The sequence below is a fragment of the Podarcis liolepis genome (genome assembly GCF_965112155.1).
Source record: "Podarcis liolepis genome assembly, chromosome: 5".
NCBI lineage: Eukaryota > Metazoa > Chordata > Lepidosauria > Squamata > Lacertidae > Podarcis > Podarcis liolepis.
In genome coordinates, this window is record NC_139556.1 from 22,722,407 (window position 1) to 22,735,810 (window position 13,404).

Here is a 13,404-nt window from a genome sequence, read left to right on the forward strand (position 1 = left end):
CAATACAGGAATATTTTGCCTAGTGTGGGGCTTGAACCTATGAACCTAAGATTAAGAGCCTCATGCTCTACCAACTGATATAAATAAAATATGTAATTAACACTTTGCAGTGTATTAAATCATTGTTCTTCTTTTTGCAGTCCTGCAGAATGAGTTATCCCGGGTATCCTCCTGCCGGTGGTTATCCACCTGCTGCTCCAGGTAAGCTTACTGTATTTCATTTAAGAATCATAGTAACCTGGCGGGAATTGAATAACAGAAGGGTGCAAACCAGAGGAGTAGTGCAAATAACCTTGGATTCAGTCACCAGCATATTCAGTTGAAGGGATCTCCGGTTTGTAGAGCTCAAGAGGCCTGGGAGAGCTGTTGCCAGTCAGAGTAGACAGAATTGTGACTGATAAACCACTGGTCTGACTCTTGTATGCAGCAGCTGCATGTAGCTTCCTATGAAGATATAGTTTACATTCCCTGCTGTTATCACCTGTTCTCTCTTACATTGTTAGAAGGAAGGAAGAGACCGTTCCTCTTGCCATGTATTTTGCTCTAGTGTCTGTTATTTATACGCTGCATGTTTTGCAAACAGATGATTATCTATTTGACGGCCATTTATTAGCCTTTGAAATGCACGCATGGTTTTAGCGTAGCTGTAGTGAAGTTGGGAAATTTCAATAGATCCAAACTTTGGTCAAGTGAGAAGCAAAGTATTGTGGGAAGTCAAAAGCCATAAGATTTATGGGAAATGGGTTTTGTTGCTTTAACACGGCAGGCTAACAGTCTCCAAATGTGTGAAGTTGCTTATCTCAGGAAGAAACTTCTCCAGGTTGATTAGTGGCCTTCTGACACCTGGTACCTAACTCATTCACACCCAAACAGCGTTGTTATCAACCCTAATCACTCTGGGGATGTGCATCTGCTGAGTATCTGAAGAAGGGAGGAACTCTTTGATCCAAAGTCCTGGGAACTAACGTACTCAGCTGTCACAAGTTAAAATTATTAGTCAATTAGCTGACCATTGGTGAATTTAAACATAATCAGGAATTTTGGTTGGATCTGAGTTCTGTTTCCAAGTGAGATTTAGAAATAAAGATCCTAAAAAATCCGCAATTTGCCCGTCTGTTAGTTGCCACCTTGCTGACAGTTGTCCTGCCTGTGTGTCTTTGTGATGAAGATTCCTGCTCTCTTTGAGATGCGGATTTTACTGAGAACTCTGAAACTATTCTAACTTTGTCTTTGTTCTCATTTGTAAGTATGTTAGTTAGCTATATTCTACCATGTCTTTGTTTTACTGGTTTGAAATATATAAGAGAAGTGTCTGCTTTTTAAGCATGTTTAATTTTGTTTTTTAAAATAAATTTTAAAAAGAGACCTTTTCCTGTCTTGTGTGCCAGTCTGAGGGAAAGCCTGAATCCAGAGCCTGAACAATTAGCCATACTACATCTGTTAAACTTCTGCCTGCCTTTTGTGGAAACAAATTGTAGGTTGGGGCAGCCGGTAACCAGGAAGTATAACCTCCTCCCTTGGAGTAGCACCCTAAAGACCAACTAAGTTAGTTCTTGGTATGAGCTTTTGTGTGCATGCACACTTCTTCAGATTCAGTGTATCTGAAGAAGTGTGCATGCACACGAAAGCTCATACCAAGAACTAACTTAGTTGGTCTTTAAGGTGCTACTGGAAGGAATTTTTTTATTTTGACTATGGCAGACCAACACGGCTACCTATCTGTAACTCCTCCCTTGGGTTATGTCTTCTGGTGCCCTGGCACAGGGGAGTGGTGGCAGCAACTACCTTTTTTGAGGTGCTTTGTTCTGTAAAAAAGTACATGCTGCCGGCCACCATTCCTGGAGACCTGATCCAGCTGGATGGTAAGGACAGGTGAGGGAGGGGCGAGTGGCCGGAGCATTACTACAGTAGCTTTCAGAGAACCTGCTGCTTTATGTTGCAACATCTGTTGGTCCAGGGATGGAGAACAGAGCAAAATGGAACTCCATCAAAGCCTGCCTGCTTTTGCCAGTGGCCATTACTGTAGAAAGGTGATTGATTTATTGCTCAGATAAATCAGATAAATCTTGGCGTCCAGCCCGCTTCGGCTGTGCAACTCCTGGCCAGGCTTCGGACTTCAAAGGCCACATTCCGATGTTCTGAGCAAAACGCAGAGATCAGCAGTGGCAAGAGAAAGCCCCAAAAACTCCAGTGCCTGCTTCAGTGTGCTCAAACAAAGTCCACTCAGGAGCTTAGCAGCTAAAAGCAGTTTTATTTACAGCAGACTATCCATTGTCGAACAGCATCGTGAAAACACGTCCACTCTCCTCAAAAGCGAAAGTAGAGAGAGCAAAGACTTGAGAGACTCAGAAATGACGCAGAGTCTCCCTCCTCCCAACAGTAGGCAGGGCGTACACTCTGAGCTGTTTAACCCTGTAAGCTCAGGTTCTCTTCACAATTACAGTGAAAATTCTGCCATAGAAATCCATATGCTAACAAACAGATATACAACTCTTCTGTAGCTCTTGTGTATTTTTATTTTTTAATATTTCAGGTGGCAACCCCTGGGGGGCTCCCAGCTATCCTCCTGCAAATCCTCCTCCAATTGGGCTAGAAAATGTTGGAAGCTATGCCAACCAGTTTAATCCAGACTATATGTCAGGCATGGTGAGTAATTTCAGTTGGAATTTGGTAGATCTTCCTGTTTCCGCTAAAGCCAGCTGCGAAATTCTGCTGCCTGAATTTTTGTCTTCTTTTAATATATTTAGATTCTGCTTTTCAAGGAAGGGCCTCATAGTGGTTTACAGCAGTTATAAAGTTACATTCAACTTCTCTTCCCCTTGTCTTCTTTCCATATCTGTCCTTTATTTCATCAGTGGTAAAAGCTGTAACAGACAGATTATGTTCGCAACAGTATTCTCTGAAGCTCCTCCTGGCGGTTGCGGCAACAATACTGTTAGCACATTTGCGAAGCTAAGCAGGGTCCGATATGGTTTCAAACTGGATGAGGGACCATGACTTCAGATTATTGCATTTCAGGGAGTTGGCCTAGATGGCCCTCGGGGTCCCTCCAAATTTATGATTCTACAATTCTGTGAGGCACATCCCCAACTCTGTTTAGCATGGCAAATGAGATATTTGCATAAGCCCATATCTCAAGCAGGCAAATGGTACAGAATGGTAAAACCCTGTTTATATGCCAATAAAAACCCCATATTATCGAGGGGGAAATGGATACTTTGCATGTGCAAAGTATTGGACATTAGCATATACTTACATAGATGAAATGCAGAACATAAAATATAAAGGTAGAAAATATAAAATAAAAATTTCTATGCCATAGTTCTGTGTTGTATGAACGAACCTACCTTTCCTATCATAAGCTTTTTCTGATTAACTGCAGTGCAGCTTGTTGTTCAAATTCTAAATTGTGGTTAGTTTTAACTGTAGGTAGAGAAAACAAGACAGATTCGTAAACTACGGTGTGAAGTTACCTTGTTTCCACTAAGCATAGTTAAGACTAACCACAGTTTGGGTTACCATGGTAACATGGCAAACTGTGGTTAATCAAAACCAGAAACGAAAGATTCCAAATTCATCTCTGCCACTGTGCTGGTGGAGGAGCTCATTAGTAGTCTAGGCTCTGGGGCCTAGGGAGCTCTTCTAGCCTGTTCAAAATGATGGCCTCTTAATAGTTTGGATTGATGTGGAGCATCACACAAACAATAATAATAATTATAATAATAATAATTTATTATTTATACCCCGCCCATCTGGCTGGGTTTCCCCAGCCAATCTGGATGGCTTCCAACTAAATATTAAAAACAATACAGCGTCATACATTAAAGACGTCCCTAAACAGGGCTGCCTTCAGTTGTCTTTTAAAAGTAAAATAGTTGTTTATTGCCTTGACATCTGGTGGTAGGTCGTTCCGCAGGGAAGGCGCCACTACCGAGAAGGCCCTCTGCCTGGTTCCCTGTAACCTCACTTCGCACAGCGAGGGAACTGCCAGAAGGCCCTCGGCGCTGGACCTCAGTGTCCGGGCTGGATGATGGGGGTGGAGACGCTCCTTCAGACAAGAGTAGCACAGTGGACAAGTAGCTGGGCGGTCTTGCCAAGAAGTCCCAAGCTCAAATCTAGTGAACCCCAGAGGTCTTAGGCAACCTCCTATCTTGTGGCTTCTTAGCTGTAATAATACTGGCCTATTTAGATGGCAGTTGTAAAGATGTACATAGAGTGCTTTCAACCCTCAAAGTGTTACGGAAATGTTACGTGCTATTTGAGACACACATGCTAACTTTGTGCATTTGATTGTTCAGGCTTCCAACATGTCGGGAACGTTTGGTGGCACCAACGTGCCACAGAGCATGTACCCTCCAGTCCCCGGTGGCTACCCCCCGGTTCCCCCAGGAGGCTTTGGACAAGCTCCTGGAGGCTTTGGGCAACCTCCTCAAGGACAACAGCCGTCTTACGGAATGTACCCGCCAGCGCCAGGAGGAAACCCGCCAACAGGAATGCCATCTTATCCAGGGTATCCAGGTGGCCCGATGCCAGGAGCAGGACAGCAGCCCCAGCCGTATCCTGGGCAACAGCCATATCCTGGGCAGCAGCCAATGCCTCCGCCAGGGCACCAGCAGCCTATGCCAAGCTACCCTTCTGGCCCAGCTGTTAATCCTTCTATGCCATCTTACCCAGGACCAACAGTGCCCACCATTACTCCCGGAGCGGTAAGAGAACCTCTTCTTAAATTATTGAGCTTCATTTTCTTCCAGTGTATAATAGGAAAAGTGCAAAAACTAGGTGTTTGATGGCACATGTTGCATCTGTGTGCCCCAGATGCTGTCAAATGCTAAAAAGTGATGGGTAGGAGTTCAATTGGTGGTTGACAGGTGGTGCATGGGAAGGATGCTAGACCCTTACCCCACCACTTTCCACCAGCTATGGTTTCTGGGTATGCGTTTGCCACGTTGAGCGGCGGGGGAAGGATGGGTAGTGATGTGTTGTAAGGGAAAGTGGCAGGCAGGCGAAGTAGCAAACGTTGGCTGATAGCTTTCCCCCCCATTCTTCTTTGGACAATGCAGTCTGGAAACCGAGGCACAGTCCGTGATGCTCCATCCTTTGACCCTCTGAGGGACGCAGAGGTGTTGAGGAAAGCCATGAAAGGGTTTGGTGAGTAGTGCTTGCTCTCAAAAGTTAGGTGCTTTTTCTTCACGTAATGATGTCCTCTTTGTCCCACCCTTTTGCTTCTTGCACGTTCAGGGATGGTTTGGGTACTGCTTTGCAAAACGTTGCAGGTTACGTCTGTGTTCTGGGTAATGTGAAAGCGATTCTGAGTGTTGCCTCTTCTGCCCTTGGAACACAGCCTGTGACACTGGCCATGGGTCTGTTCTCTGTACCAGGGATTCAGAAATTCCACGAGTCCAACAGATGTATGCCCAAGTACACATAGAATAATAGAAATGTAAAAATTGAAGAGGGTCGTCTAGTCCGACCCACTGCAATGCAGGGATCTCAGCTAAAGCATCCATGACAGATGGCCATCCAACCTCTTCTTCTAAACCTCCAAGGATGGATGGTCCACCAGCTTCTGAAGGAGTCCTGGAGAGTCCACTGTTGAACAGGATCAGAAAGTTCTTCCTAGGGTTTAGTCAGATTCTCCTCCTTGTAACTTGAATCCATTGGTTCGGGTCCCACCCTCCAGAGATGGAGGGAACATCTTCCATGTGGCAGCCCTTGAGATATTGGAGGAAGGCTATCCGACCTCCTCTCACGGAGGAAAGACTGTTCATGACTACTCTCCCTGGTGGAAGCAGCCGTGCTTCTGATTTGCAGTTGCTGGACACAGGAGGTGAGAGTGCACTTGTGCCTGAGTCCTCCTTGCGGGTTTCGCAAAGGCATCTGGTCAGCCACTAAGAACAGGATGCTGGGCTGGATAGGCCCCTGGCTGGATCCAGTAGGCTCATCTTACACTTAAGGTTGTTTCAGCAAGGCTGCAACCCACCTGCTCTACACCAGATGTCCTATTGAACTTTAGGTATGGGGCAGGTCAAGGGGTGTGTGTGTGTGTGTGTGTGTGTGTGTGTGTTGTGGAATAACCAATAAAGCCAGCTGTCCAGATCTGGCTTCCCATCCTTGCTTTGCAAAGTCAGTCACTCAGATATACCTTTACAAGCTGGAAGGAACAAGTTTAGTGTCCACCTCCTCTTCCCGCTAGAAAACGTAAGAGGGATTTTGTGGAGCTTGCTTGCTACCCTTGAGGGCAGGGCCCCCCAACACTCTCCCCAAGCCACCCCCCTTCCGGTCCTGCTCTGTGCCTGGAGGGAATCTGGTCCTGCCTGGATAGAGAGGGCTGTGTATAGACATCAAACTTTTGCATGGCTGGAATGGAGCCTACTGTGCAAAGATAGAAGGGCATCTGTTGCTGCACTCAAGTTTTCCGTAGTTGCTCATTCTGACTGCAACGCCCAGATTTCTATTCCTTTCTAGCATTTGATCTTTTCTTCAAGGTTGGAAGACCTCAAAAGTTGCTTTTAGCTTCTTTGCTTTTTGTGAAACATTTTTCAGTGTTATACAAATTTTCTTTTCCTTTTCCTCTGAATTCTGTCCTGCTTTTTTTCTCCCAACTTAAACCTCTCCATTCCTAGTCTATGCAAAACGTGTATGACTCTTCAATCCAAACCAAATGCACAACTGTCCCTTCCCTCAGAAATTTAAATATTTGGATTTCTTTTTTTAAAAAAAAGTAATTGGAATGTGTGCGAATACCCCATAATGTCATACAGGCTTAGCTCATCTGTCAGGCTTTGCTGCCTAAAGTACAACAGAATATAGAATCACAGAATCCTAGAGATGGAAGGGACTGTGAGAATCACCTATTCCAATAATCCAACTCCCTGCAATGCAGGAATCTTTTGCCCAGTGTGGCACTCAAACCCACAACCCTGAGATTAAGAGTCTCGTGCTCTACCAACTGAGCTATCCCATAGTTACTCATGACTGCTGCAGATTCAAATATGCATTTGAACAAGTGATGCCATGCAGTGTATAAGGTGGCAGGAGAGAATACACTTGGTTTTAAAAGTTGTCCTTTTCCAATTACTAAATGCTGGGTTAGATTCTGCTGAAGTGGGTTGATCAGAAAGTACTATGGCGGTGGAAGAGGCTGCACTAAACACTTGATTCTGTATATTTTCAGGAACCGACGAGCAGGCAATCATTGATTGTCTGGGAAGTCGCTCAAACAAGCAACGCCAGCAGATTCTGCTCTCCTTCAAAACAGCTTATGGAAAGGTAAGTTCTCCACCATGAAATTATTCTTTGATTATTGCAACAGAAGAAGAAAGTGGAGGCAGAGCTAAACGTGGAAGTCATGTGCAGTCGGTCTAGTTTGTATGTTCTTTGGCTTAGCTTCATGCTGAAGTCGCCAGAGGGCTAGGATTTTGTGCCAAGGGTTAAACGGAAAGGGCAGGGTTTGAGGATGGATTTAAAGGGAGGGGTGGCATTTGTGCCGGTGTTCTGGGAGGCAATTTTAGGGCTGCAGCATAGTTAAGTGAGAAGGAGTCTTTTGAAGGAAGCCTTCAAATGGATAAGGATGGTGGAGCTGGGCAGACAAACATCACAGGCAGGAATGCAGAGAGATAAGGGGACAAGGCCATGGGAGGAGTTGTATGGAGGAACAAGGCAGCTGGATCTGAGAATGGACAGGAAGCCATTGAAGGGATTTAAGGACAAGGGGTTGTCACATTATCGTAATGATGATGGTGAATGATTTTGGCAACAAAATAATGAAAGAGACTTTAAATATCTTGACACCCCAACGAATGAGAGGTACAAAATAAGTTTGGTAACATCTTGCAGTTTTCAGCAGGATGACTTTTGTATTCCTCAAACACACTCTCTTCATATCATCAGCTTTTACTGGCCAGCCACTCTTAAAAACCTTTGCATCAGAGTTCTACATTTTTGCTAATGAACAATTATCATCATCATCTTAAGATTACTAAGTGTAAAAGCACAAAATATGTAACAAAATAACAATACACATTCTTCTAAGGAATTACTTTTGCCAGCTTTGTGCTAGCTTAATTTTTAAACAGCACCATGACCCTTTTGAGCAAATTATTTATTTAATAAATAAAATAAGTATTATGTTACTGGGTTGCTGCTTTTTAGTTTATGACATTGTTTATAATGTGTTCATTTGCTTTTTCCATATTTCTTATGCTGTGAAGTTGCTCTCAGCATATCGTGGACATAAGAGCGGGGTTTAAATTACTGGCTACTATGGTTCATTGCCCTATTCAGCTAAAATAAAACCTAAAATTTGTGTGGCTGCAAATATTCACACTGTTACATTTGTCCTCTGCTCTGGTAGAAATTTAGTTTGTAAACTCCTTTGGGCAGAAATCTTACCTTTACCCTTCCTTGTGTTACTCAATAAAGTGCAGTCGACACTGATTGTGCTATATTAATAACTTCACAGAAATTACCGAACTTTTCTGAAAGTTGCAAGAAAAGAGATTCAGATCATTAGTATGCCTTGAATAGGAAGCTTTGGCATAAATCTTTTGTTTCTCATCCTTTAAAAAACTCACTAAATATTACTTTACAAGGGAAACATGTGGTGTTTTTTCACTTAAAAAAAACCCAGGATTTGATCAAGGACCTGAAGTCTGAGCTTTCCGGCAACTTCGAGAGGACAATCTTGGCAATGATGAAGACTCCTGTCCAGTTTGATGTTTATGAAATAAAAGAAGCCATCAAGGTCTGTATGGTTTAAATGAAAGCTACTGTTGTTGTTACATAATTCTTGCCTCCCTAAATTCTTTATTTGACGCATCATCTTTCTCCTGCTTCAAGCCTGTCTTCAAAACCCACCATTCTGGATTTGCATGTGTGAATACCTATCCTGTGACCCCCTCCACCCAACCCTTGCAGTATCAGTTTTTATTATGCTACTGAATCAAGAGACTTCTGCTTATCTTTCTGTCTCAAGAGCTATGTACAGTGTGATGGGACTACGGTGTACCGTTATCAAAAGCAACTCTCCCTTTGTATAATTCTTGGAGGAGGGGATTGCACAGCAGTTGCAGTCTAATCTAACTGAAGAAACTGAGAGCTCTGTTGCAATATTTGCAGTTCCTGCCCTCTACACCTGTGTCATTGCTCAGCCTGTGCTGGCATCCAGCAGTCCACTGAAGTGCGCATATGAAAAGAAATGCAATAATAGTTCTTTTGTCCTTTGTGTGATGCGCTCCTGTCACATGTGAGAGGACACCTCTTTTTAGGTGGCCTTTGTCAACCCTCATTCTTAAAAGCACATTCAGTAATACTTTATCTGCAGACCAGTTAAGTCTATCAAAAAATAGAGTAATCAAACTGAGCAATGGATTAAACATTGCAGACCTAGTAAGAGTACACTCAGTCCACGTGAGGCCTAGAAATAGGAGTCACGCCAATAAGCCTGGCACTCTCTTAGCCTTTAAAGAGGGCAGAACCCAGGAGACAAATGCTTCTGCCTAGTGGTGAGCTTGAGTGTCTCTTCCTTTTCTTAGGGAGCTGGCACGGATGAAGCCTGCCTGATAGAAATCTTGGCATCTCGCAGCAATGAGCACATTCGGGAAATCAGTCGGGCCTACAAAGCAGGTGAGTTTTCCTCTCAACTCTGCAACTTCTGCTGTTCTGATAGAAGGCCATCCCAATACAGTGGTACCCCGCAAGACGAATGCCTCGCAAGACGGAAAACCCGCTAGACGAAAGGGTTTTCCGTTTTGGAGGTGCTTCGCAAAACGAATCTCCTATGGGCTTGCTTCGCAAGACGACAATGCCTTGCGAGTTCCTGCGGGGTTCCCCCCCCCTTTTCTAAGCCTCTAAGCCGCTTATCAGCTCATCCGATCAGCAGATAAGCCGCTAATAGCGCTAATCCATCAATGGGCTTGCTTCGCAAGACGAAAAAACGGCTAGACGAAGAGAATCACAGAACGGTCTTGCGAGGCACCACTGTACCTTTAAAGATGACGGGTTTTAAGTTGAGCAGAAACATTTGTAGGAGGAATTGCATTTTGGACATTGAGGTCGAAGGCTGTTCTGTGCATAAGCTGCTGCTTTGTTTATAAATTTGAGCTTTGTTGGTTTGTTGGGTGGGGCTGTCAAATTTAGAATGGAGAAGACAATTTACAAGGGCAAACTGGAGTTCATGAAGGTTCACCCCTTTTCAGGCAGTTGTTTGATCCAGTGGTTTGTGCAGAAAGAGCCACTTAGTGCAATAGTACATTGGTAACAGTTCCTGGAGCTGAACATGGTGTGTCTCGCTTTGTTCTCCTTCCCCGCCCCTCTGTATTTTGTGTGATTGCAAAGTGCTGTATAGACTTGATGCACCACAAAGATTGCAGTCTGTACCTGCTTTTTCTAAGATTAAGACCCATTTAGTTCAACGGTACGTGCTTCTAAGTGGACACATAAGGCAGCAATCCTGCACACAGTTGCTTAAGAATAAACCTCAGTTAAAGTTGTTGAGACTTCATCTCCAAGGAAGCATATGCTGGATCAGCTTACAAATTCATAAAGGACTAACATCAGCTGGCAAGGTCAGTGGTTTGGGACGATGGAAATTATAGGCCAGCAACTTCTGAAGCACACTACATTATCTAGGGGTTCATTTGTTTAAAACACATAATTTTAAGGGTTTTCTTGACAGTTCTTGGTTCCTTTTCTGTGCTGTATAGAATCCTATCATGTGTTTGATCCGCCAGCTGAGCTTACGGTACCCAAAGTTTGCCCTGATTTAGATGTCCTAGTTTTACTTTCCGAGAATAAAACCGAGAGCTCCCTCTCCCTGCCCCACTAACAGTGCTCCATAAATCTGCTTGCCCCTGGTGTGCTTACTCCCGTTCCCACATATCGTTGCTCCCCCCCCCCACATTTTGAAGGGGGCAGAGACATCATCAAAGCACTGCTGAATTATCTTGCAAAGTCCCAGTGTGAGAGACGGAAAAAGCACCGATCACCCCTTTTCTGCCCATGGCAAATTCAAAGGAAGAAACGGATGATGGTTTCTCAAAGTAGGATTTGTTAGTATCTTTGGAAGCCCAGCTTGAGTGATGGAAGGTATCTTGCGAGGAGGAACTAGTGGGCCGCCTTAAATATTCCCTCTGGCTAGTAGGTCAAACCGAAATGGGGCTATTTACACGAACTACTTTTAGTGTAAAATTTCCCTTTTCATCTTTTCCCCCCCTTGATATTTTGGCTGGAGTATAAAAGAGTGGAATGTGAATCCTCTCTCCCCCAAGCAGATGTCCTTGCGGTGTGTTATAAAAAAATAGATAAGAATTATTTCTTCCTCTCCTCCCTTCTCTTTCTTCCCACCCAGTGATCCTTATAATGAAATAAACACGGACCATTTACAAAACGAGTTTCCTTTGTATTTCTCACAGAGCATAAGAAAACTTTGGAAGAAGCCATCAGAAACGACACATCTGGACACTTCCAGAGGCTTTTAATCTCGCTGTCTCAGGTATGCGCAAGATCCTTGCACCCGGTTGTCCTGTGTTGGTGTTGCTATAATTTATACGTAACCCAAGTTCTCCTAAGATTTACATTCATCCATTGAAGTAAAATTCACAGAAGTATTGGGGTGATATCTGTTGTCAGGCATATTTTGAGTCCATTCCTTTCAGTGGTTCTACTCATGAGTATGACTAAGACTGGAGATCACCTTTTTGTTTTTAAGCCAGTGTGAAGAGGTTATGCCCTCTTGCCTCTAATGGAGGGCACAGAACATCCTGGCTGTGCTACTGGATGTCGGTTCCCTATGATGTGATATAATTCAAGACGAAAAGCATTGGAGTTAATGGAATTGTATATTGCAAGTTTCTTCCCCCTAACCAAACAATTCTCCCTCCTCAATTAAAACATTAAAACTTTCCTACCATTTACATTGTCTCTTCTCACTCCTCTCACAGTGGTACCTCGGGTTACATACGCTTCAGGTTACATATGCTTCAGGTTACGGACTCCGCTAAGCCAGAAATAGTGCTTCAGGTTAAGAACTTTGCTTCAGGATGAGAACAGAAATTGCGCTCCGGCGTCGCGGCAGCAGCAGGAGGCCCCATTAGCTAAAGTGGTGCTTCAGGTTAAGAACAGTTTCAGGTTAAGAACGGACCTCCGGAACAAATTAAGTACTTAACCCGAGGTACCACTGTACAGAATAGTTTTTTATTTATCATGGCTCAGGCAATGAGGTTATATAACAGACCCCACCCCCATTGTTGTATTTTAAAGTCTGACCTTTTGCTCCACAGCTTTTCACAGAAAGCTTATTTTAAGCAATATTTGGAACCTGTTGAATCATGAAATCATTTACTTAGTTTGGTTCAAAATGTTATTTTAAATGTAATGTATGTAGATCTCTGATAACTGTTGTCCATCTATATTTTACCAAAGAATCTTAAATTATCAGATCTTGGATATCGAGTTAATAATGATCATGTTTGAAAATATACAGACTGGTGATAATTTGTCTGTCCCATTTAACCTTAATGCGTTGCAATATTAAATGGGAAGCATCATGAAACAAATATGCATGTTTAACGAGCAAATAGAACAAAGCATACTTTAAACTGTTCGGCTTGCTTTTTGCTGGACTAACCACCTCATTAGACTAACATCAGTTACAGTATTTCGAAAGCAGTGTTTCATCTTTTGACTGACTTGGTAATTATTTCAGGGAAACAGAGATGAAAGTACCAATGTCAACATGGCGGCTGTCCAAAGCGATGCTCAGGTTGGTATGAAGGCCCAGCCAGATGGCTGCTGCATTGAGCAGACTCTTGCCTGAAGTGGTTTCCTTTAAACATCTCCTACTTTAATGAAATCTAAAACTTGAGACCGTGTGTACTCCCTCACAACCTGGCATGTTTCTCCTCTGGCCTAATTTCTACCATGGAAGTTACCCTGAAAACAGTTCGCTTTTAAAAAATATTCTTCCTGCCCCCACAGTCCCCTTTTTTGAAAAAAAAGGGAGGATTGGTATGGCTTTCCCTCACCTCTACATCGAGCAGTTTGCACGGTTTCCCTTTTTCAAGTTACTACAGATAAATGATCCCAAGATAACAGCAATAAGAAGATTGCAATCAAATATATTTTTTAAAAACCCTTCTCAAATTTACCTGCACCTATTCCATTTTTGGAACGATTTACTAAATGAATTGGTGCTGCGGTAATAATTTCCCTGAAATGTGCAACTTTCTCCTTTTGGTTCATCATGTGGTGAATTTTTTTGTTTATTTCAAATTGTATGGAAGGAGGAACCACACACCTTTCTCAGGGTTGCATAGACTTGTGACTTACAAACCTGTCAAGTTTTTATGAGCGAAAGCATGGAGGGAGGAGAGTTGGAATGTACTTGTGGAATTTTTCATTCACCCC

The 13,404-nt window shown here is 43.3% G+C and overlaps 1 protein-coding gene across 3 annotated transcripts in view; it reads left to right on the forward strand.

Moving 5' to 3' along the window:
* The window catches only part of ANXA11 (annexin A11), a 36,960-nt gene that overhangs the window by 17,366 nt on the left and 6,190 nt on the right, over positions 1-13,404 (forward strand). For 2 of the 3 annotated variants that reach the window (XM_083502715.1, XM_083502714.1), the window contains 9 exons: positions 141-201; positions 2,534-2,646; positions 4,299-4,706; positions 5,061-5,148; positions 7,175-7,269; positions 8,630-8,743; positions 9,534-9,624; positions 11,412-11,491; positions 12,704-12,760. In XM_083502715.1, coding sequence (XP_083358841.1) covers positions 150-201; positions 2,534-2,646; positions 4,299-4,706; positions 5,061-5,148; positions 7,175-7,269; positions 8,630-8,743; positions 9,534-9,624; positions 11,412-11,491; positions 12,704-12,760 — 1,098 coding nt within the window. In that variant the 5' untranslated portion in view covers positions 141-149. Of the gene's footprint in view, positions 1-140; positions 202-1,913; positions 2,023-2,443; positions 2,647-4,298; positions 4,707-5,060; positions 5,149-7,174; positions 7,270-8,629; positions 8,744-9,533; positions 9,625-11,411; positions 11,492-12,703; positions 12,761-13,404 lie in introns of those variants that run through there. The other variant, XM_083502716.1, reaches the window with a different exon arrangement.